The sequence below is a fragment of the Columba livia genome, chromosome Z (assembly GCF_036013475.1).
Source record: "Columba livia isolate bColLiv1 breed racing homer chromosome Z, bColLiv1.pat.W.v2, whole genome shotgun sequence".
Lineage (NCBI taxonomy): Eukaryota > Metazoa > Chordata > Aves > Columbiformes > Columbidae > Columba > Columba livia.
Genome location: NC_088642.1, coordinates 65,623,369 through 65,649,832, shown reverse-complemented (window position 1 = coordinate 65,649,832; position 26,464 = coordinate 65,623,369). Strand labels below are relative to the sequence as shown.

Genomic DNA, 26,464 nt, shown 5'->3' with positions numbered 1-26,464 from the left:
GAATCCGTTCATGCACTTTGCAGAAACAGTAACAGTGAGGTAAAAAATACATTACCAAATCTTTGTGAATTGTTTCCTTTGCCCTTTAATGTGCAGTTCTGCCTCAGCAATTGAACTCTTATGAGGATTACTCTTTTCTTTCTTTCTTTCACAAAAAATAGCCTTCCTTCCTTCCTTCCTTCCTTCCTTCCTTCCTTCCTTCCTTCCTTTCCTTCCTTCCTTCCTTCCTTCCTTCCTTCCTTCCTTCCTTCCTTCCTTCCTTCCTTCCTTCCTTCCTTCCTTCCTTCCTTCCTTCCTTCCTTCCTTCCCTCCTTCCTTCCCTCCTTCCTTCCCTCCTTCCCTCCCTCCTTTCCTCCTTCTCTCCTTCCTTCCCTCCTTCCTTCCCTCCTTTCTTCCCTCCTTCCCTCCTCTCCTTCCTTCTCTCCCTCTGTCCCTCCCAGTCAGCGGACACAGAAGTTGCACTGTGCTTACTGCTGCTCCGTGTGCTCTGCTCCATACCCAAGCACCTATCCTCTGACAGAGAGAAACTTCTGTAAGAAACACTTCCCTCCGCTCCCGACAGGAACTGAATGCTATCTATACAGGAATCCACAAATGTACAGGCATGGTCTTCAGCACATACTATGCAGCTATTTGAATCTTTTAAATCATGTGCTGTTCAGCACTCGATAAATGATAGAGATGGTTTTATTAAACTCTAATGCCACTGAGTAGAACTGGAGGCAGGTTTGCAGGCTAACACACATGGTTATGTGTTTATATCTAGGCATGAAAGTACATCTATCTTTTTACCCTTCCTTCAAACTGACCAGACATGCCCTATCTCTCATCCACAAACTTTTATAGCTCCATCTATGGTGCTGTGATCAGGCTGAAAAGCCTGCCTGGGGCCCAGGATAATCTAACCCTGTCACTGGGGCACACTAATGCTACCTCATGATAGCATTGAAGCTGGCTCAGGCAGCGTGTGGGAAAGCCTGTCGGTGTGGTGTGTACATCTGTTGGTACCCATTCACGTAGGCACCTCCTGACAGCTTAGGCCTCTCAGTTCACCTCAGGACTGAGCTGTCATACTCGGCATGCAGGCAGACATGGTCCAACATGGAATGTTGTGCCAGGCTGGCACCACCATGACCCCAGGATCCCCACTGCTGCAGAGCAGCATGAACCTCTCTGTTCAACGCAGCATGGACTGAGTCCTCTGCCTAGCCACAACCACTGAGGGTAGACCCAGCTCTTCTAATTCTCCTGCTCCTCCCAAGCAACTGTCTAGCTGAGATGGGGAATACAATGATGACACCTTTCCACAACCGTCTGTCTATCCCCACAGCCAGAGCTATAGTCTGAGCAAGCCTTATTTAACCCAAGAGGGAAGGAACTGTGGGGACAACCAGATTGACCACAACAATTCAAATGCTTGAGAAAGGATAGGGTGGAATCTAGCTTGCAAGGAATGTGTATTTCACTAAGACGGGAAGATGGCACTTTACCATAAGGGACAGCTTACGTTTATTTGCTGAGAGCTGGGACTTATACTGGCCTCGAACCAGCCGGCAGGTAGACCCATCACCATTGCAGACCCCACAGTTATCTTCCTTGACTGTGCTTCCCAGCTGGCGGTCACAGCCAACGATCTGGCAAGAAAGAAAGATGCGCAGTTCAACGTGAGCACCTACTGACTGACTGCTCAATCCATTTCTGCAACTAATTACTGTCAAATTTCTCTCTCAGCGTCTCTAGAGGGCCATAAAGTACCTTAGCAATGAAAGAGGCTGAGCAAATCTGGCTGGGAGTTTGAACAGAATTCAGACATGAGATGGTGAGCAGGTTACTCAATGGCTTTTGCAGTCCAGAGAAAGAAAAGAGTATTGTTGGAGGCTGGTTTTTTTTAGGGCATTGTGAACATTTCTCGGTCAGAGTCTTATCAGTAATTACACTTACAGTTTCACAAAGAAAAAGCCTGAAATAGATAAGAAGACAGATAAGAGGGAGGCAGATAGATAAAAGAACAGCACAGATAAATAGTAACATGGCTGAGATTTTAGTGACATTTTACCTGCTATGCAGTTAGGAAAACCATGTGATTTAACTATATTTGACAATAACCCCATTCCACACTATCAATGACTGTGTTCAGACATTGTTAAAGATCTGATAAAGAAGAAGGAAATGGTTAAAACAAAAAGAACTGAGAGTCAGAAATGCAATTACCTGCTCTGCAACTGGCTTTATGCTTATGTGCAAAATTTCTGGTTCAAAATTTTAAAACCTGAATAGATAAAATAGGCTTCTCAGTTTGCAAAAAAATATAGCTCCCAGGAGAATCAAATATACATTTATAATTAAATAAATTTAAAATTAAATTAATGAAATATAAATTTATTTAGCAGAGTGCTAATGTAGGCCTTTTGTTTGAACTTTGAATTCTGCATCCAAGTTATGAATTTTGCACATAAATAATTACAATCCAAGAAATTAAGCAAGTCCACACAGTGTTATAATTATCTTTATACATACTAGAAAAATGAAAGGCCTTTTAGCATTCTGGCGTGCAAAGTAAGCAGTGAAAAAAATAATTGTATATAAACTCTACTTCAAAGAGTTTGTACTACAACTCTTAGACAAACCGACAGTATATATAAACATAGGCATTTTTTAACAAAGTGCTTATTTCAGCTTTAAATTTTCTTGCATCTGTGAGTTTCAGTTAAATCAGAGAGCTAGGTCCTAGAAACCAATAAGAGCAAACAGGGTACTTATCATCCAGGCTCATAAAAATCCATGTGTAGCTTGCCCACCTACATATTCAGACTAACACTCCTTTTTTTGTGCAAATCTGCATGTGCAGAATAGCAGATCTCTGCTAGAGTGAGATGTACTTCCAGGTTTAACACTTTCTCTTAATTTACCTGTGAAAATGCAGATTTTGATTAATATCCAGTATTTACTTTTAGCAATTCAATTTGCATTTCTAACGTGGTTGTTTTACTAGTAGCACAATAGCAGTTTCCTTGATTATCTGTCATATCAATAGGATAATTAATTTAATTTAAAACATTACAGGTTTAGATTCAGGCTTAATGAAAGCTATTATCAAATTGCTTTGACTTTACCCACTTCTACTAAGGCAGAACTGGATCAGTCTCCTATGCTTCTGCATTGTATTATGATGTCTCCAGGGGAATTAATGAGGGCTAATGGAGTGACAGTCAAGCACAAATGATACATTTCCCTTTAAAATCTAGTCATACCAGACTGTAAGAGACTTTTTATCACATTAGAAACACCATGACAAATAACAGTTAGACAGTTGAAGCAAAGCTAAGATTATCTTGACTGTGACTGTTCCATACAGACCTTTCAAATAGAGATAAGTAAATTATATCAGTGATACCATGTAAGATTTAGGTCTATTTTTCTCTGAATAAGAATATTCCTACAGGAGCTGAAGCACCTTTGATTTACATAGACTGGTTTGCTTTAACTTTCATACATGTCTCTGCATAAACGAAATGTGAAAAAAATTACTTACAGGATCCGAAATCTGTATGATGTACCTACCAAACAGATTAATTTCCTTCAAGCATATTACAGCTCACTAGTGCCTACAGCGACAAGGATCTTGCTGAGGAGCACAGATATCAGAGGCCAAAATTCTCTTTCATTTCTGCTTATAACATATTTTATATTCACACAATGATTCAGTCTATAGTCACACCAAAATCTGCATGCCTTTCCCTATTTTGAAAGTAAAACGTGAACTGCCTGGATGTGAAAAGGACTGAATCTTAAATCCAGGTACAAGGCAATCCATTTTGAAACCTGCCTTTACTTTTTTAAAGCCTTTTTAACTTTATGAATTATCAGCTCACACATTGCCATGGGCTGTAGTCTGGTTAAAGTTAATTTATAAATTGAGCAATTTGGAGCTGGGTCATAACTTGTAGAGCTGGAAAATCTCAGTGGGAAAGAAAATTATCTTGAGGGTCATTGCTCTTTTTGAGATTGACAGCCATTGCCAGTATATAGCATAAAAATAATTATTTTGTTGAAATGCTGTATTTCAAATGGAAGTATGAGCAAAATGAGACCTCTTATGAACACCAAAACTTATGTGCAAAATGTGTTTTAATCTTCCTGAATTTGGCAGCCTCTCAGATACTTTTATGCTATTAGAAATTTTGATGAAACTAAATAAATTTCCTGTTTCTCCCTGAGGTGTCTGCACAGCTTTTTGCTTTACTCTGCTAGATTATATGTCTTAATAGATATCTGGGAATGTGCATGAAATTTTCATTAAAAACACTTATGAGTTATTAGCTAGTGCCTGAAATAAAAATTGTTCTGAAGCTGACAGGTTTTTTTTTCCTTTTTCCCTTCACTACCTAAGTAAATCCTTCTTCCATCTTTCGGAGGTGATTACATTCAGGGAAAAGTTTGGTAGTGTTTGCAATAGCATCACTGGTGCTTTGACACGGAAAACACTACACCAGACCTCTTACGTTACTTTTTAGTAGCTCTTATGTGCAAACATTATACAGGCTGGATTCTTATGAAAGCAAAAGATCAGACAAGGAAATATTAAAGTGGTCTTGAAAAAATACAGTTCATGAGAATAATAATTTTGTCTCTATGAGCAGAAGAAACATAGGTATGGCTCAGTTGAGATTAGAATATGCAATTTCTATAGCATTATTTTCACTCTCCATCAAGGCTGCAGAGAACTCTGCAAAAGATGAAAGTGTGGGTGAAAACATGTTACCATCCCTCCAAAATCTGCAGAGACTTAGCAAGGAACAGGAAGGCAGAATTGTTTCTTTCAACATTCACTCATAACATGAACAAAACTCAGAGGGGAGGTTTTTGAAATTGCTGTTATCAGGGATGCCAAAGATAGGACACACCAGGAGAGACCCAGACGTCAGGAAAGTAGATTTACTTACACTGCAGAGCTAGAAAAACCTGCCGAGACACTGAGCTATGGGCACACTCATCTGACTAGATGGTTTTTAATTGGTTTTTAATTATGGCATAAATAATAGTTTCTGCAATATTACATATTTCTAAATCTATATCCGAAGAATGTTCCAAATTCTGGGGAATACTTTCAGTGCATTCTGTGTAGTCACTTCTATAAGTTCTTCAACCAAAATTCCTTTAATTTTGGCAATATATTCTGCAGCAATGTAAATATTTTTTGGTTTTGAGGACTCATCATGAAAACAAGCACCATGGAAGATACTGCTTGATCACCTTGGAAGGCAAAGGAGTGAATGAGGATATTGTACTTCCAATTTACAGCTCAGAGTAATGGTTTGGTGGACAAGGTTTGTAACAAAAAAACAGAGGTCTGGGGAATATTTCACTCCCTGAAAAGCTTTGAAATGTCATCTCCTCATCTTGGTTTGAAACTAGAACCAAAGTTGAAATGTTGAAGTTTCTGTGGGATGGAGACTTCCTTTTCTGATGTATTCTAGTCCCAGTCTTAACATATCCTGGAGGGTTTAGGGAGGTAAGTCTATTTCAATCCATAAGGGCTGGGAAGGAAGCTCCCATTAGGAATGAAAATGGATTACTGCAACAAGTTATGCCTGGAAATGTTCTGAAGTAAGCAGTTTTCATACTCATTTCTGTTACATGCTAAGCTTCCTTCCCTTAAAGCAGGATAATGAAGCACAGACTTTCCACACTGAAATCTTTTGAGTTTCAAATTGCTGAAGTGCGGTCAGAGGCTTGAACTGCAGATAGTTACCGCACAAAATGTCAGAAGCAGCTCCATTCAGTTCCCTGACAATCTAATCCAAACCCCATTAAAATCAAGAAAATGCACTTATAAGTTCAACAGGCTTTGGATGAAGCTCTTGCATATTTCTAAAGGCGTTCTTATGAAGCTCTTTGCTGTTGTGGTTATATGCCCTCATAGCAGTACAGGCAGATCATGCAGAGCTTTGGAGGTCTCTCGGTGTATGGAAGATGTCAGCCATGCAGCACTAGAGGGAGGAAATCACAGGTAAGTACCAACTCCCTGCCCAGTTCTTTACCAGCTCTGAAGTGAGCTCATTTTTTATTCTCTTTGTGGGTTTAGCATAAAAAAAGTTAGCAACCGAAAGCCAGAATAATAACACCTAATCCCTAGTTGGCTGAGTCTGTACTGTTTTCTGGCACAAGATACCACAGTTCTGCTCAGAGGTAAAGATTCCATATTATATTTTATGCTGAAGTCCCATACTTCCTGCTGAGTTTGATTCTCCCCCGTCTGCTTCAGCTTTTACTCTGCTGACAGCTAGTGAGTTGGCAAAACAGAAAAATAGGGATATTCCTGATTCTGAGATAAACAAGCAAAATAATTTTTGCAGGACACTACAGGAAAAACTTGGAAATCAAGTTAGCAGAGCATCTGCTCATGTGTAGTTTAAAAGCATCAGGCTAAAAGTCCCGCAACAGGAGTTGGAACTAACTCACTGAGTGCGTGCATGAATGTTATGTGTGTATGTGTTCCCCTTGTGGACTTGAGCTCTGTCTCAGTTTAGCAGATTTTTCCAGAAATAAAACTGGACCAGCAACAACAGGTTCTGCTTCAGCCTTGCTAGCCTGGAAATGCCCTGAAGTAAGAAGTTTTCATAATAATTTCTATTCAGTATTAAGAAACTCTGGGCAGGAAATAATGTAATAAAGCAAGCTTGCAAATCTAGCCAATTATAAATAAATCTCTCTGTTTTTCAAAGGGCATGTCTGCAGTTCAAACACAAGAAGTTCTGAGAATCTGAGGAAAACAAAGTTGCCCTTCAGATGGATACTAATGTGGGGCTCAATATGGGACTTGTGTTGATTGTCACTGCTCAGCTGAAGAAAGTTTTGGATCAGAGCCACTGTTTCAACTGGATCCAAAATCCTGCTTTACAGTCGGGATGAAGATCTGTTGTACTCTTTAATTTATTGTGGAGAGAACAAGCTCCAGGCTGTACAGCAAACTGGAACCGGACTAGTGTCTGTGATACAGGGACTTGCAACCCCTATTGAAGTGGTATCTGCCCTTCCGTTCACTGACACCTTGTGATGACAGTTCGCAGCCTGCCAGCATTATCTTGTGACAAGCAGTCTTGTGCAGCACCAAGCAGGATCCCCCTGTGTCTCAAGGAATTTAGGTGCAAGCACACTGCAATCAGCAACTATAATTGAAGACACTAAGATTTTCACAATGATAAGGTGATTTGTAACCAAGCTTGTAACAGCAGGCCCAGTGACATGTGCAATCAATGTATTCACTTGACACTTGAGCCAAACACAACTTGCAACTGTTCAGGCAATGTAAACAAACTTCAGTCACTGATCAGTAGCCAAACTGTTAAACATGATCACTGCAGTAACTGAGATCCACCTTCCAATGCACTAAGCATGTGGCTGGCAAGCTCAACGATTTGTTGTTGCTTATTGTCTTATCTACAACTGATACACCACAACTGATTGGCAGATCCTGCTTAGTATCTGCCCTATAAAGCCATCATTCCCAGCTGGCAAGGGTTCCCTGTTATTACTCTTTCTAAGCCTAGACGAAGACCTCTGTAGTGCCTCCACCTGACCTGCATGTCAGACACAATTGAGAATCGGCTATTCAGCCAAACCTCTAGAAGCAAAAAACAAACACCCAGCAGCAGAATGAACTCAAGAGAAATTCCTATTTGTCAGGCTTCCCTCAGCGAAAGTAATAAATGTAACCTCATTCTGAAACTGTACCTGACTTAGAAAGAAGCAATTAAATCAATTTAAAAGCTACAACTTCTAAATGAGGACTTATAGAGGCACTAAAATACTGGATGTGGGAAAAGGGCAACTCCTATCCTCATATGCAAATTTCATTAGAAGGATAAAAAAGACTGAATTTTTCAGGTTCAGTCATACATAACTGACCAATTTACTGTGTGGGCCAACACAGGAGAGCCCACAGACGTGGAAATGAAGCCCTATCTCATTCATCCTCTGATGACATGGAAATTAGGGTTGCCATTCTGTAAGGAGCAACACATAAACAATTAAATTCCAAGAGTTTATAAACAGATGACAAAAAAGAAGAGCCTTTGTGATTATTCATGTGCACTTTTCCATTTCATTCACACTTTTCTTTGGTTTTGGTTGGGCTTGAGTTCACATAGCCATATTCTGCCAGAGTAAGAATGAGTTTCTGCTTTATTCTTTCATACTTCTGCTCTTGTTGATGAAAGAGAATAAAAAAGCCTAATTTATTTATTTTTTTTTTTTTTTTTTTTTTTTTAGCCAGTGCTCTATAGCAGGCCGTTATTGAAATGCTTGATTTTCTCCTAAAGAATGGCACATCCTGTCTGCGTTGCATAGATGGCTTTCTTAGCATTTCCAGGGAAAAGATTTGCCAGGTTTTGTAGAAGATGGGTATAATACAACAGAAGGTGATTGCAAAGGCTGTTATAAGTCAAAACTCATCAAGGCATCTCTCCTTCAGCTTCCTTAGAAAAACATCCTTGAGAAACCAAAAGTAAATTCAACAAAGTCTGCCCCCTGGACCCATTCTCTTCTCCTAGACCATGAAGCACTAAATTATAAAAGCATTTAACTGGCACTTGTGACACACTACATTTGACTTTGTCCTTTGTCAGCTCTGGTGACTTCATGACATGCTTGATACTCGCACTCAGACCTTTCCTCTGTTGGGTGTCCCTACTCAGACAGGTGTGTTTTGTTGGTATGAGCTGGTCCTCTGTCCAGGATACAGCTGCAGTGCCTTGCTACTAACAGTGCCAGCACAGACTTATGGTGCTTCAAGCAGTCACATAATCTGAGTTATCAAGTAACGGACTTCACCCACAGTTTAAATACTTGAGAGAGACTGCATGTCCCCAAACTATTGCTGAAACTCTTCAGTCTATAGGGTGTTCCAACCTGTTGCTCATTGTGTAAGAGCAGTGCATGCAAGCTGTATGAGAAAATGCTTGGGACAACAGAGGAAACTAGCTGAAATACCTGCAGCAACCCCTGTTCTGGATCTTCACAGTAGCTAGGGGCCTTGCAATGGTCTTTGTTGAGAACCACATATCCGGTTTGGTGGGAACTCTCAAAACTGCCCAGCCAGTGCTGACATCTTGCTATCTTGGCACGGCACTAAGTCCTCTGTGCCACACTACACACCTCAGGTTTTTAGGTGTCCTAAGGAAATACTTGGACATAGATGACTTCAAGGTAACTGTAACAGAACCCTTAGGAGTCTCCAAGCTGCTCTTTTGAAATTCTTCGTTTTGTGAAGCCCCCAAAATTACAATGTTCCTCCTCCCCCCACCACGGCAAAGGAAGGTGTTCTATGTGCTGCTGGTCAAAGACATACCCACAGTCAACAGTTTGTCTACTTGAGAGTAACAGGCGGTATTGTTTCTGTTGAAAGACTAGAACAAAATGTCTTTGCAGTGGTGTCAATCTCTGTTGGACCATAAAATGGAAAGCTGAGAGCTCAGTGCAGGGGAGTGGAGTTCTAATAATGCAAATGTGGATTCTTTCACACAATAACCATATCCTCATTTCCTTGCCACTCTGCCACAAAAATGTTGTTACCTGGCACGATGATAGCAACTTAAGTATTTGGCTATCACACTTATGAGTCATTACGTTCTCCACCCCACTCCCTTCTGTGTGCTGGAAAGATGTCATGCTGGGAGGAAAGCTATTTCTTTCATCTCAGAACAATGGTATTAATCATCAAGAAAACAAAATTAAGATTTGTTATCCACAGAACGTGAGGTAGATAAGGATGGAGAGTACTAGACAAAGAGTTCAATCAGCAGTTCAGCTATTCAGGCTGACAAAGTTCAAAAGCACATGATCATAAGAAATAAAAAATTCAGTAATTTCTGAAATGTTATTTCCCCATAAGTTATCTAGATTTGAATACATTTAAAAAAAAACCCCATGGATTCATTTTGAGCATTTAGGCCCAGTAGCTTGGTGCAGACATCAGAAACTGGAAAACCATTATAATCATCATGTCAAAAGGCTGGGCTAAACTGAAAGACAACTTAGAACTGATCCTGTTATAATGCTTTATTCTTGTCTGAAGAAAAATAGTCACCCTCTTGCCTAAATAATACAGCTATTATTACACCTTTTCCATTTTTCTTCTGGTGTTTTATAGCTCAGAAAAAAAAACCAAAAAAACAGCTACAAACAGAAGCCAGAAATAGCTGAACTACAGGAGACTGAAATCCCAGCAACATGTAAATACCTAGACTTCTTTTTCTCCCAATGCTTTCCTTTGTTTTAACCTGACTTCTGTCACAGTTTTGGCAGAAGAAAAAGATCATTACTGGAAGCTGTCATGGGGGACTGAATGCCTCTAGAAATGAATACACACTGGTAGAAACACAAATGATGCCTGTTTGTAGTGAATTAATGGAACAAAGGCCATTCATTTCTCCACTTTGCCATCAAATGGGCAAATGACAGGCACTTTCAGTCCTCTTGTGTGAATGTAAAACAGCAACACAGGTAAAAATCTCTTCCTGGAAATTGCTGTCTCTCAGAGTTTCCACAGTTAGATAATACGCCAAATTAAACTGTAGAAAAATGGAATCTTGTCAAAATAAGCCCATGATCCACAGTGTTACTAGTAACAAGCATGGATGAGAATAGCCTTTAATATTACAGGATGGAAAAACGCAGGCCATTTTCTTCTAGGGCATCAGAGAGGGTAGGAAAGAGCCCTGGCTTTCTCCTTCCTTCAGACTGGAGGTGAAGGGTCTGAAGAGGGCATGCAAAGAAATGAGGTCCCAAGCTAAGGAAGGACTAGGAACAGCCATGGCCCCAGGTGCCAATTTCTGCAGCAGTGCTCCCGGTGCATCCCACAGCAATGGTCATGACCCAAGACAGTTTCATGAGCCCTCAAGAGCCTGCTGAGGTGAACACTTACTCTATGTTCTTTAAATCCTTATTTTACCTGTATCAAGCATTTTTACTGTGCCCGTGAGTACAATATCCATTCACCAACACACCAAACACAGTGTTAAGTGGCACTGTTTGTATTTTGGACTGAGTCGGAAAAAGGAAAAGATCCACGCAACAACACTTTGTAGAAGGAAAAGAGACTATGCATCCTGAAATTACGATAGACAGGCAATATAGAGTAATTGTCTATCTAAAGGAGAGCAGATATTTCCACCCTTCTGACATTATGCACCAGCCAGTGTAATCTCTGTGGTGAAAAAAATTAGAAAAGCATGCAATCCTACATAACCATTGAAGTATGCATATATATATATATATATATAACATAATAACATGGAAAGTATGCAGTGGGAAAACTACATAACAAAATATATCTCTATGTTTAAAAAGCCTGCAAAAAAGTCTGTGAAGAAGGATATGGGAAGAGATAGGTGTGGAAGCTTCAAACTCCTGTTCCCATTTCTCACATTTTTTGTATGTTCTTATTTCACCTATTAAATCTACAGACCATACGAATCAAAACAGCATATGACCATCCAGAAGGTGAATCTCCATTCACAATCAATTACTTCACCTACCACAGATTTAGAACAGCAAATAAATAACATCAAAATAGTAACCAATAGTACTTGATAATCTTTGAAACAAATGTTTTTTTTTGTGAAGAAGCTGTATGAAACTATCCTCAATATACTTCTAGAAAAATATTTTTAACTCACTGCATTCCCTGCTTCAGTTTGAGATGCATGATAGCTTTGGAAATTCAACATAGGTTTTTTTGGCTACAATTCTATTGCAATACTGACTTCAAAAATAAACAAGCTGTAGCTATCTATTGCGCTCTATTAAACAATCTTTTCTGTTTTTTTTTTTTTTTTTTTTTTAACTCTGTGGTTTTCAGCCTGTGTCCACAGTATGCTGGTGTCCATGCACTGACCAATTATGTTACAGGTACTTTTCATTGTCTGTGAAAGGTAACTCAGGTAATGAAGCTTGTTGTCAGCTAACTTGAATTCACTATGCAGCTGAGCATGAGAAAGGCATTAGGAATCAATAAATCAGAAAATTTAAAAACTATGTCTAGTAGTATTTAGTAGTAGAACTATAAAGAGCAATTTAATACTATCATAAATAATAGATATTAAGTTAAGCATTTTTGGGATGCACCTCTCTTTAACAACTTGTAAAACTGAAAGAATGAAATTGAGAAAGTTTTTGGGAGAAGAAACAAAAGTGCTTTTTCCAATCCTGAACAACTGTTTTTGTAGTGACAAACTTACTTAAAGGCCTCATTAGAAATTATCAGCTTTTTAATAATTGGATCTAATGATGCTATTAGGGCTATAATATGGTTCATTCTTTTATTCCACCATATATATGAAATAATTTCATTATCTTTAATAAAAATAACAACAATAATAGCAGTAGTAATAACAATACTCATACAATTAGAATCAGAGTTGGTTTTTCAAGAGCAGGACAGTCTGAGACTGCTGTAAGATTATTTCCGGTTTATGCTGAAATAACAGAAAACAAATGTAGACCTCTTTTATCTTGATTCTTTGAAGAAATTTAAAGGAGTCAAGAGGTCTTATGCACCTGCATGCATAAGAAACCAGTCAGTGTTTAACACATCCCTGACATGCATCTCCTCAATTGCTTGGGCTAGTAAGACTGTTTTTGACTCTTTAATAGGCACCATTCAACTAAATATTGCCATTCATTTTAGCATCACTTTTTTTTTTTTTTTCCAAGTTTTTGCAATAAAATTTACACTATCTTTCAGAGACAGGCTACACTTTTTGCCTTTCACAGAATCACAGAATTGACTGGGTTGGAAAAGACCTCAGAGATCATGGAGTCCAACCCTCGGTCCAACTCCAGTCCATTTACTAGATCATGGCACTAAGTGCCATGTCCAATCTCAGTTTAAAAACCTCCAGGGACGGTGAGTCCACCACCTCCCTGGGCAGGCCATTCCAATGCCTAACCACTCTCTCTGTAAAGAATTTTTTTCTAATATCCAGCCTAAATTTCCCCTGGCAGAGTTTAAGCCCATGCCCCCTCGTCCTATTGCTAACTGCCTGGGAGAAGAGACCAATCCCCACCTGGCTATAACTTCCCTTCAGGTAGTTATAGAGAGTGATGAGGTCACCTCTAAGCCTCCTCTTCTCTAGACTAAACAACCCCAGCTCCCTCAGCCTCTCCTCATAGGTCTTATGTTCAAGTCCCTTCACCAGTCGTGTTGCTCTTCTCTGGACCCGCTCCAGCACTTCAATGTCTTTCCTGAACTGAGGGGCCCAGAACTGAACACAATACTCCAGGTGTGGCCTCACCAATGCAGAGTACAGGGGAAGGATCACTTCCCTTGTCCTGCTGACCACGCTATTTTTGATACAGGACAGGATTTGACAGAAGATCTTACATATTCGTGCACTTTCAATAGTTAGCCAAAAAGGAGTGTTCTGGTTATGTGCATTTTCTATGTCTAACCTTTCAATGTGAAAATTATGTAAGCTTAGTAGAGGTTGTAATGATTTTTCAGAGAGAAGGACTCCTGTTGTCCTGTGTTATGGCCAAAACATTTAAAGCAAGATCCCAGACTACAAACGTTGCTGTGACTTATATTGCAGGCCAAAAACCAACCAACCAACCAACCAAAACAAAACACCAACCATAGAAGACCACTAAAAAACCAAACCAAACCAAACCAAACCACAAAAACCCCAACAACAACAACAAAACCAAAAACTAAAACACAAAACCAGACACAACAGAAAGTACATGAAAATAATAAATGTCTGTGAGACTGGAGAGGGAGGGGGAGGGGGAGATGGGAGAGGGGAGAGGGGGGAGGGGAGGGGAGGGAAGGGAAGGGAAGGGAAGGGAAGGGAAGGGAAGGGAAGGGAAGGGAAGGGAAGGGAAGGGAAGGGAAGGGAAGGGAAGGGAAGGGAAGGGAAGGGAAGGGAAGGGAAGGGAAGGGAAGGGAAGGGAAGGGAAGGGAAGGGAAGGGAAGGGAAGGGGGAAGGGAAGGGAAGGGAAGGGGGAAGGGAAGGGAAGGGAAGGGGAAGGGAAGGGAAGGGAAGGGAAGGGAAGGGAAGGGAAGGGAAGGGAAGGGAAGGGAAGGGAAGGGAAGGGAAGGGAAGGGAAGGGAAGGGAAGGGAAGGGAAGGGAAGGGAAGGGAAGGGAAGGGAAGGGAAGGGAAGGGAAGGGAAGGGAAGGGAAGGGAAGGGAAGGGAAGGGAAGGGAAGGGAAGGGAAGGGAAGGGAAGGGAAGGGAAGGGAAGGGGGAAGGGAAGGGGGAAGGGAAGGGGGAAGGGAAGGGGGAAGGGAAGGGGGAAGGGAAGGGGGAAGGGAAGGGGGAAGGGAAGGGGGAAGGGAAGGGGGAAGGGAAGGGGGAAGGGAAGGGGGAAGGGAAGGGGGAAGGGAAGGGGGAAGGGAAGGGGGAAGGGAAGGGGGAAGGGAAGGGGGAAGGGAAGGGGGAAGGGAAGGGGGAAGGGGAAGAGGGAAGGGGGAAGGGAAGGGGGAAGGGGGAAGGGGGAAGGGAAGGGGGAAGGGAAGGGGGAAGGGAAGGGGGAAGGGAAGGGAAGGGAAGGGAAGGGAAGGGAAGGGAAGGGAAGGGAAGGGAAGGGAAGGGAAGGGAAGGGAAGGGAAGGGAAGGGAAGGGAAGGGAAGGGAAGGGAAGGGAAGGGAAGGGAAGGGAAGGGAAGGGAAGGGAAGGGAAGGGAACGGGGAAGGGAAGGGGAGAGGGAAGGGAAGGGGAGAGGGAGAGGGAGAGGGAGAGGGAGAGGGAGAGGGAGAGGGAGAGGGAGAGGGAGAGGGAGAGGGAGAGGGAGAGAGAGGAGAGGAGAGGAGAGGAGAGGAGAGGAGAGGAGAGGAGAGGAGAGGAGAGGAGAGGAGAGGAGAGGAGAGGAGAGCAGAGGAGAGGAGAGGAGAGGAGAGGAGAGGAGAGGAGAGGAAGAGGAGAGAAATTGCTTATACCCTCAAAAACTCACAATAAAGTGTAAGATTTCATTTTGAAACAGGGAAACTGACAAGAAATTTGAAGCTTTAAAATGTGTTGTGCTCTGGATCCCCATGAATTTACTCTATATAAACATTTCCTGATGCAGAACATTAAAGCTCTGTTTCTCTTAAAGACCATTCTACTGACATCAGCATGGTGGTTCAAGCTAGTTGCATTATATCAGTTGGGCATACTGTATCATTTGGGACACAAAGATTACATCTGAGAAATAATCTGTATTTCTTTGAAAAAGGAGAAATAATAAAAAGGACCAAAATGACACAGATATCTGTATAGAAATGAATTTAAAATTGTTAGGAGGAAAAAGATAATTAAGAAGAAATAAAAGACATTACAAAAAGAGTTTTTCTTTCAAAAAATGATGTTCTGTTATCTATGGATTTTAAAGTAAAACTCCAGAAAGAAAGAAAATAAAGCTCATAAATGATTTCTTGTTATTTTTTTAGGTGTTTTAGTGGCATGATATAGCCCATCTCCTAGTGGAAGATAAATACATTTATGCTTATGTAATATGGGGGCAGGCAAGGCACTCACAGCTTGTGTGATTTCTGGACTGGCACAGTCATGTGTACCACCCTGTGCCAGGAGGTGTGCGTAACACTGAATGAGCAACTGCATAACCTCTCACACACCTTACCTATGTAAATAAAAATAATTTAAACAGATTTTTTAGAATGTCTAACCATTCAGGGATATGGCTTGTTCTACACACAATGCTGGCTTTGCTTGTCCTGAATACAATCAGAAGTATCTTCTGACTTTAACTGGTAGGTGGCCAGGTGACTTCAACTCAATAACTAGTAATTAAACAAAGACTTACAGATATGCCACTAAGCTACTAATAATTCTAAACCTCCAGACAACATGAAAAATGAAAGGATGAACATGAGCGGGTTCTTGTAATTTCCAAATGTTTCATCTTGTGAACAAATGTGACAACAGAAGTGAAAACCAGCACCTTTTAATCAGAAAAAAGTACTGATACACACAGAAGGCAAGACTAACTAACTCCTAATTTCTGCCATTAATAACCTCAGGAACAACTTGTGAGCACACCATAGGGCACAGGCTAGCCCATATCTTGTATAGGAGGAAACAGCCCTGCAGTTCATTCAGACAGTTGAAACAATTGTTTGATCCACTGGGAAAAAAACCACTATGTCTACATAAGCATACACTGACCTTAATGCCACTTTAATTAATTCAGGATTCTTGCACAGAGTGTAATTGAATAAGCATGCTTATATGTTTATATATATATATGTCATATATATATGTTATATATATTTGTGTATATACATATATGCTTTTATGGTTGGACTTGGTGACCTTGAAGGTCTCTTCCAACCAAATGATTCTATGATTCTAGAAAAAGTTCCTTCTTGGTTGCTGCCTGCAGTGTAAAAAACTCATACCTAGGAGTGTAATATCAGAACATCCTATGAAATTCCAAATACTTCTCTGTAATAAAGACCCAGTTAAATAATACTTGGATCAATGCAGGCCCACTAGGTTGGCAAACTTAGAAGTTGCTTTCAGTAGTTTTGTTCCGAGCAATCCAGATAATATACCTCTTCAACACTGAGACAGTGTAATTCTTGCAAAGAACCTGTTAACCGATGTAATTCCACTTTTAATCTTCAGGACCTTAGACCGAATGCAGTCTCAGGAGGCTGCATTTTTTGCAGTTGTGACAAACCATATCTTCATATTGTTACAACACTCTGCTGCACTGTCCCAAATCAGGCAGACACATCACAAAAATCTTGGTGAACCTCCAGGACAATTTGTGAACTCTCACAAACTAGTGAGACCTGTGACTGTTGTGTTTAGAGTGTGTTAACAATTTTAGGTAAGTGATAGCCTGCAGCTACTATTACAAAAGCATAGAAATATCTTCTAAAATAATATTTTGTCTCCTCTGAAATTTACATATCTTCAGTACGTTTACAAAAGAAATCTTAGTCACACATATGTTACAGAGCAAGAATGCTCCATGTTGTTCTTCCGTGCTACTGCTGTTTCCCATTCTTTTAAAAGGCCCTTTATAGAGACCAGGGAAGAATGACACTTTCAAAGAAGGTTCACCATTAATTCTGGGAAATTTCATATTGTTTAACTTTCTGGACTGCTTAGGTAGTATTAGCTATTGCTGTGATGGATAGTAAAGCACTTGTCCTAAAGTAAACAATTAGGCCAAATGTAGTTATGAACTTTCTAATACAGCACCTCTACTGTCAGAAAGATTAGATTGGCTAGCAGACATGCACTGTGACAAGAATACTTCAAGCTGTTTTAAATTTAACACACCCAATGATATAAAATTATTCACTGTGAAGAATGCAGGAGGAGCATTTGTACCTTAATTTATTTTTTTGTCTATCCTCAAAAATGATGCAGTAATTGTAAACTACATGGAAAATGTACATGAAGAAACTGGATGCTGAAGAGCATGAAAAACACACATTTTGTTCATGCATTAAAAATTATTCTACCCTATTATCTAGGGTATTGAAGGAAGGAGTTAGTTTAACTGAAATCCCCCAGGGACTTTAGTGCTAGTGTACTTGTCTGTTTTCAAAATACTCGCCTTAGCCACAGAGACAGTTAAGAAATACCATCAGTCCTCATAATTGTAATAGTGCAGGTATCTTCAGTCTTCCAGAAGTAAGAAATGTCATGAGAATGCAAATGTATTTGTTTTAGTAATGAATGCTTATGAGCACTGTTCCTAAGGGAAGGCTTCATATTGGACAAAAACAGAAATCAGCCTGACACACAGCCTGAATGCACTGCTCCTAATTTCCAGGCCACTACAGGCGGAATACTTTGAATCATTTTCCCACCCAGATTACTGAGCCTCCAGCTAAGTTTTTAAAAGACTAGTAAACACAAAAGAAGACTGAAATTAGTCTGTCTCATTAGGCAATCTGGAATTTTCAGAAACTTGTGCACTCAGCTGAGGTCAAGAGGTCTAGATGATGCCTTCTGCAGAACATAAATGAGATTAGCCCTGTAACGAACTACTTTGTCTCATTTGCTGCAGGACTGCTTCTGCCTCAGAACAGAAAATCAATGAGAAAGGAAACATGGAGGAAAGCTTCCAAAGGCATAAAAAGTGGCTGAAAATATACTAGAAAGCAAACAACATGTCGAGTCCACATAGGTTTGGGGGAGGCTGGGCACTGAAACACAAATCTAGACACGACCTTTTCTGAGATTCAGATGCGCTCAGTACTTAACAGACATGGCGCAAACGCTCTCCTCGCTATCATCCTATAGCCTACATGTGGTTCAGGAGACTGAAGTCTGATGTGGATACATTCAGAAGAGTAGCAATATATAAGTAAAAGCACTAAAGTAATACAAAACCAAATTAGGTTGTCAATAAGTTGTTTGAATTATCAATAAATCTCCATGTGCTGCGAAATAAAGGGTTAAAAAGTCCCCGTATCTCACTTTAACAAACACAGAAGCAGAGGCCCAAGGAGATGTGGCAGCTTGCTTAGTCCTGTAGCAAATCTATGGCAGATTTTCCAGTTTAGTCCCTCATCTACTGCTATATAATTTGTGACTTACAGGGAGCAATAATCCTCAAGGATAATGTAATTTTGTAGACTTGGAAAGCATTTGTATATACAAATTAAAAGCTAAAACATTATTTTCCTACAATGCTTTTAAATGGGATCTTCTACTGGAGTTAACTGTACAAAATAGTTTGAAAACTGAGAATATGTTCCACAAAAAAAACCCCAAGGAAAGACCATAAAGTGAGAAAATAACCTTTGAAATTATACACCTCTTCCAAACAAGGTAGCAGAAGCCAGCTTAAGAGAATGAAAAGATATGATTAAAATTAAGAACCTAAGATGACAGAAATATGGAGGAGAAGAGAAAGTGAACATGTGAGAGAGATGTGAGGGGAGGAGTCATGAAGAAAGGTGTTAGGGTAGGGCCTCTCTCCTTACCTGGCACAAGCCACTGATGCACATGTCCAGGGATTCAGTGTAGCACCGGGTCCCATCCAGAACCTTTGGTGCCAGCTCCACAACCAGAGCTGCTCCTCTGGCCTGGCACTTGAGTGAACATGGGTTGTCAGGGTCATTAGAGATGGGGAGCCACTCATAAAACTGTCCCTGGTACTTGACATCGTTGTGAGCAGAGCACTGCTGAGCACGAAAATCACCTGCTTCTGGTGGGCAGTCCTGAAAAAAAGAAAGAATAAAAGGTCAGAAGGTCTATTTGGGACAGCCAGTTGCAGTATCATGCAGCCAGCTCTGCTCCACAGCTGCCAGATGTTGAGAGTTTTTTTGTTTAGACAAAGACGACTGATTGAAATAGCTGCAGCTACACATAATTTAACTGGATAATTACGTCTTTCTTTCTTCTTTCCACAAAAGTATTGAAAGAACATCAAGACCATGTGTAAATATGTTTGGGACAAGAAATGCACTGTACGTGTCTTAACCACAGCCCCCAAATGCTCTTGCTAAATCTCTTTCCACTTGTGCACATATGCAGAGAAGTGTGTGTGCATGGCCACTCACTTGCATCCAACTTTTCCTCTTTGTTTGAAGAGAAAGAAAAAAGAAATACGTTATTTAATTGCTTGTTTATTTAAGCTCTCTACACTAGCTTTTTTTCCCCCTACAGTGACCTGAATCAGTTGGTAAGGCAACAAGAATCAGAAAAAACTAAATATATATTTGCATTTCTTTACCCTAAGACTTCATAACTTGCACAATTTGGAAACTTACTATTATTTTGCTGGGAAGACCTATAAAAAAACCCTTTGGTTTCAAACCTTCTCTTGAAGCAAACTGGTAGAATCTGGGGTAGCCCATGTGACCTCTCTTTCACTGTGTGGTGGCAATGTGGTTATGTCCATTTTGTTTGAATGTTGAATGATGTTGGATCACACCACTCTAAACAGTTCTTATAGTGATCTATTCCTTCAGGAGCTTTGTGAGAAATACAAACCTTCCTCTAAACTCAGTACACCTGATAAAATAAACAAAGACCACTCATGCTACTTTAAGTCTCTTCCTAATGAGAACATGAGGTTTTTCTTACACACATATACTTTCTTGCCATCATTTAGCACCAAAAACCATTAGTCAATTTCTCAAGAGAGCAAGAAGAGCTTCAAAATCATGAGATTTCAGGCAAATCAAACATGAGTTGTTTTTACCTCCTCTCTAGTTTTTGATCCTTGAAGAATGATATTTCAAGTTCTCCTGTGCAAGCAACCACAAAGGCTAGAAGTTCATTGTGGTTGTTTTTAGAAAGAACCCGAATTTCTCACATAATTATGGGAATAAAAGAGATAAGCTTTAGAAAAAACTTTAAATATAATGAAAACTGTGACAAAAACCTCCAAATCTTGCCAATATGACTGCCTCAGATTATTAAGGTCCCACAGTCCTCCACATTGTTGTTGTAAGGGAATCTGTTCCTCAATAATATTTGATGAAATACCAGGTGAAATCAATACCTGTTATACCCTTTCCTTGAAGACTGTAACTTTTTAATAGAGAACTGCAAATGTCAATTATAGACTTAATAGGGAAGGATTTTCATATATGTATACCCACATAACTAGACAATATACTTAGAAGATGCCTATATTCTCTGTTTGTCATCCAACTACTTAATCATATAGAAATTCAAGTATCTTTAATGGCAACCTTATTCACAGACTTTTTATCCTCCCAGATAGGGAAGTCTTGCTGCTATTGAGCAAAATATCTCTTCTTAGCTTTAACTAATCATCTCTGTTTCTCAGACTTTTTTCTACACCTTTATTCACTAACACTTTCCTACTTCTTTTCAATAGGGCAATTTATTACAGTTTTCAACACAAATGGGTGCCTGTCACTTTATGCAATTAAAGGATCATTGTTTAGTATTAAGGTCTGAAATGAAACCTGTCTTAAAAATCAAGCTTTCAAACCTCCTCTTGAAGCAAACTGGTAGAATCTGGGGTAGCCCATGTGACCTTTCTTTCACTGTGTGGTGGCAATGTGGTTACGTCCATTTTGTTTGAATGTTGAATGATGTTGGATCACACCACTCTAAACAGTTCTTATAGTGATCTATTCACACATACAAGCCACAGCCTTAAGCCACAGATCTTCAGCTAATTTCCTTTGCACCTTGAGAGCAAATTTTCAGTTGATTTGCTTTGTATTTGAGTGTGATGCAGTCCAGAAGTAACGGGGTCAAGCTCCACACAAAAGTTCTGCTAAGCACAAGGGAATAATGTTCCTGCTTCAAAAGGTTAAATGTAGTAAGGTGTAAAAGGAGAAAGGAACTTGGGCTAAATCCTGTTGTAGAAAAATATATATCAAAGGGCAATAATCCATAGCTCATTCATCCTTTTCAAAAGTGGAGGTTGAAAGTCCAGGCTCGTAACTGGAATTTTACTGCTCCAGGGCTTAGACAGCAGACAGTTTTTCTATTCATACATTATGAAAGATTTGAAATAAAAGTAAAATGTTGTAAGTTTGGAAGTATTTCAGTTTGATTTTAAAACCTCCACAAAACATTAGTGGCAATTGGGCCCTTTTTGTTATCTGGGCAAACTGTGAATGCAGGACAAAGTTTGGACAGCAACACAGAGTGAAGAGAGCAGAAAAATATGTGGGAATTTCATTATTCCTCTATAGCCCTCTATAGCTATGTAATTAGAGGAAAAGTGGTCTTTATGTTCTGCTTTTAAACAGAGGATGAACAAGACAGTTACAGCTTGACCCAAGATCTGGTTTAGCTCTATTTTCAACTAGAAAGGAGACAAGCAAAGAGGAACACTGTGGTCTTATTTCCTGCCACAAAACCTTCTGATGCATACCCTTCTCTGATTTTTTTCTGTCCATAAATGAATACAGTCAGGTCTATTGGCTTGGCTTAGGCTTGTTGCAGAGATCCAAGCCAACTCTCTTGTTTGGTTCAAGCTTGGCTCTGCCTTTGAAACTTCCTGGCTTGCAATAGCTTTATTTTTACAAAGACAGACAGGCCCAATAAAGGACATGACATACAGAGTTCATAATCCTGCTTTGTACAGAATTCAATACTATGTTTGTTGTGTTGGATTTTATTTTTAAATCAAAGACAGAAAAAATGTACAGTCAACATAACAAGATTTCAGGACACGGCAGGTGACCAGGACCAATGTTAAATACTTCCAGTCTTTAATATCACGATCAAAATAAAACAATGGATTCAAATAGTAGAGGAGCTTGTGTTTAAAAGTTTTCATGTGAAACTTAAAGCCATTCAAAGAATATATTCAAGCAGTCAGAAGTGCAGACATGCATAATTATCCTGGCATATGGATATGAAAAAGGGTTACAGTCTGGCTCACCACTTTTCTACTGCTGAAATCGTGAATCCTAAATCTACCTGAGGGCCTTGAAGATCCCTTTTGCTTACAGCAAACTTTCTTTCCAGTTAGGAAAGCACATGTACTTGCACCTACACACATAATACCTGCATAACCTGTGTAATATTTGTTTATACCAAAACAGACAATGTTAAGAAAAGTAGTGGTCTGAATGTTACCCATTATTAGGCACAGGTCACTGAGACTGAAAAAGCAGGAACTGCATAGAACTTGGCACTACTTATTAATCTCTCATCCGTGGTGTTTTTTTGGCTTTTTAAACTTACTATTTATTGTTTGTATTACATGTCAGTGGGGATCAGAGCCTCTTAGTGCTGGGTTTTGTGCGATCAGATAATGAAAGACAGATATACGCTCACAGCCTATAAATGAGAATTCGAGTTGCTGAAATAACAGATAAGGCAAAGCCAGTGTTTTGCTGCATATTTTTTTCAAGCAACAAATTGTTATTTTGTTCTGAACGCTTTGCACACCTTTAAATAAGAGTGCTGTTTTGAGGCAGTCTTTGTGTGCCTCATTTCTACAGTGCTGGCTCTTGGACATAAAAAACTATAGACACTGAGTCCACAAAGTCTTTTCCTCTTTTAAAAAAATCAGACTGCTTTGGGTATGGGCATGAGGCTTGGTGGTAGGGGATCCTCTACAGCTGCCAGCTAGCACTGCGTCATTGGCCTGAGTAAAATTATATTTTACTCCATGTAAGAGTCTTATCCTGGAAGCTATCTACCAGTATGTATTTTACCTTCCCGCACAACAGATGGACAGACAGGGGTGTGCCCACAGTTCAAGCCAGCCAGAAGTCACAGGCAAGTCAGTGTAGCAGTGAGCCCAAGCTAGCATATCTATGCATGGGTTTTGTAGTTCTGTGAGGTATTTTGCTAACCACATCTGCGTGGCCTTTATTTTGGCTTGGAGCATGTGGTGGCATGGGTATCTGGACACAAAAGTACTACAGTCCTGCTCCAGGCTACTCCAGCTTTGGTGCTATGTTCAAATATTAACAGTTTTGTTTTCTTTTGGAAATTATCTCTTGGCCCCTGCAGACATGAGGTACTGTTGCCTTGGCACTTCTTGAAGAATCAGAAAGAACTAATAAACCTGAAAGTTTCATCTAAGTCCATTTATCTTGAAGCTTCCTCTAGAGCAAGACTTCTTAGGGAAGAAAATTTCCAGTGAATAGGAAACAACTGTTCCTCTTCTAACTCTGTAAGTCCTATATGGCTGCTTCATGACCTTTAGCTTGTGAAGGTTCATGAGATATTCTTGAAAAACTGAGCCTGTGCTGGATACCTATAATCTCTGTTCATGCTATCAGGTCAAGATTTCCTCCACTGAAATGAAAATATATATCATTTTAAAGATGATCAGAAACCCCTTTGATGTATGTAACCTACTTTAAAATAAACACACGAGTTTCATCTTTACCTCTTAGGCAGCTAATCCTGGCCATATTATTATGGCTTCATGTGCTTCCTCACATCCAATTTTTTTTTTTTTTTTTTGACTTGACCTCCTATTCGACCCTATTGCAATTCATAAGGTCCATGGAGTTTTGCCATGTTTGAATCTCATTCAAAACAATTTCTATTAATCAACAAACCAGTGGAAAAGATAAGATGAATCCCAGATGTCCCTTGATGGTGATAGGTAGATCAGATTTCATGGGACAAAGGAGGGTCAGGCTTTTTAAAGTTTACTTAGTGGGTGAAATGTGGAAGATCATATCTAAGCTGCGATAGGTGGAAACAGTCATGGAACCTTAGAACAGTTTACAATATATGTGCTTGTATATTTGCAGAGGCCAAGAATGATTTACTATACCTGGAGCTTTTCCTCTGTGCAAAAAATGACTAACAACTGGACTACTCTGTGCAGCATCTGACAGAACAGTTTATTGAACCAGCTCCATGTAGTACGCAGAATGTCACAGCCACACCGATTTACCCGCAAAGAAAGAAAGCCTGAGGTCCTCAAGCAGCAGTTTGCCCAAGACTAAATAAGAGCCTTAGATAGAACTAAAGAGATTGGAGAGCTAGGGATTTAAGAGAAACTCCACTCAGCCTTGAAGCCTTGTTGAGTGCCAGGCTTGAATTGAGATTCTTGCAGGCAGATTTTTAGTCATGTAAACTTCTAAATAGGTCAGAATCATGCTTAGCTGCCTAGATCAAGAGGGTTTCATACTCTAGCTTTCTTTGACAACCCCAGGACACTCCAATATCTGACATGCATGGGAGAAATAATAACAAAGTAAACGGGGGAGTATCAGCAGATGCTTCTACTCAGTGTAAAATAAACATGGAGTGGAGACAAGGGCTGAAACAGTCAGGGAAGAATAAATCAAAACCTCAATTAGGAATATTTTTTAAAATCAATTTTTGACAAAATAGACATTTTTTTTAAAGTATGGTCATATTTTTGGCAAGTAATTCCATATGCAGTATTTCATGCCATTTAGAAATTTTGTTTGTTCATACCTTTTAAATTTCAAAGTAAAGTGTTTGAATTAGATACAGTAACTTTTATTTCAGATTGAAAGACATCCAAATATTTCAGTCAAAAGCTAATAGAAGTACACAGTATTAGAGTACACTTTCCTGAAAGCACCATGTATGCCCCACTAGTGATCAAAAAGAGATATTAAAATTAAAAAAAAAAGAAATTATTAACCAAATTAGTGAATTTAAATCAATGAATCATCCAGATTCCTAAAAGGTCCTGAACAGAGTCCTGAAATGCTACTGTCATGGAAGTGATTAAAGTTGTTTGGTCTACAAAGATTCTTGATGCATTTACTAGAATGGTAGCAATGTTGTGGGGTTTTTATTTAGTTATTATTATTAATGGTCAAAGATTCACAGGTCTGCTTGCTGAGAAAATAGCAAATCTGGAAGTCAAAGCTGCTGCCACTACCAATTTACTAAAAGCACTTGTTTCCAAGTATGAAGAAATAATTCCTAGATGACACAAAAAGGTTTTAAAATGCACCCATTCATAAATAAGATGGCAGTTATTAAAATCCAGCATTTTGAAGAAGAGTCTGTAGTTACAATAAATTATCTGATTCTGAAGGAATTTCCACTTAAACAGCAAACTGACATTAAGTAAATCTGGTGTTAGTAAGGAGATATATGTAGCACCTATCCTTTTTTTTAAAAAAAAATAATCCTGCAAAGTACAAATTTTTGATTGCAAAAGGCTTCACATAGAGTAGAAAAAGTAAATCTTGTTAATCATTTTTGTAGCTCTGAAAAAATTCTACCTGGTCATGATGATTCTTATACACACAAGCCAATGCCTTTGAGAGTTACGCACTTATATGGAAATTTAGGTTTGACATTTTCTGGAATTTCATGAATGGACAGAAGATAGCGTCATGTTGTCGGAAGTAAGACAGGCAATATCAGTGCTGGTGCATACAAAATGCAGCATAAGCTGATAAGAAACAGGGATGGAAGTAGCTTGTCTGAATGCAAGCCAAAAAATGGAGGATGTCATTACAGATGGTATTTCAGCCAAGAAAAGAAAGTGAGGTATATGTAAAAAAGAGTTGCAGGTGGTGTTTATGAGTTTTGGTGGTCTGATTAATGGGATCTACCATCTCCAAATTTTGACTTAGGCTTAATGGAACTGCTCTAAACTTTGTTTTAGTAACACTGTGCAGTTTCCAGTATTGTCTATTTTCATGCCAAACAGCAAAATCTCAAGAGCAGCTTTATACGTAGTGTTCATTATCATATTGGTAAGTATAAGCAAGCAAATACAAAAAAGCAAGCTTATTTGGGAATGAAGTGCCAGGCTGATGCATCTCATTTCTCTGGTCTGATTCACAAACAAGTGCAATAAAAGGAAACACATCATGGCAAAAAGAATGTTTTTAAGCACAAAAAGAAGTTTGATAATTAAGGAGGATGAATAGAGAAGGCATGAATACAGAACACATTCCAACAAACATCCTTCTGATAGATTTGTATGTGAATGACAGAAAAGAGCATAGTGGCAGAAGGACTGAAAAAGAAAGGAAAAATGATATCCTTGTACAAAAGCTGGAGAGAATGTGGCAACTGATGAGAATGTGCG

At 39.5% G+C, this 26,464-nt stretch overlaps 1 protein-coding gene across 5 annotated transcripts in view; it reads right to left on the bottom strand.

The window, feature by feature from the left end:
- The window catches only part of ADAMTSL1 (ADAMTS like 1), a 438,476-nt gene that overhangs the window by 133,324 nt on the left and 278,688 nt on the right, over positions 1-26,464 (bottom strand). For all 5 annotated transcript variants that reach the window (XM_065046188.1, XM_065046189.1, XM_065046190.1 and 2 more), the window contains 2 exons: positions 18,954-19,190; positions 1,508-1,634 (listed from right to left, as the gene is read on the bottom strand). In XM_065046188.1, coding sequence (XP_064902260.1) covers positions 1,508-1,634; positions 18,954-19,190 — 364 coding nt within the window. The remainder of the gene's footprint in view (positions 1-1,507; positions 1,635-18,953; positions 19,191-26,464) is intronic.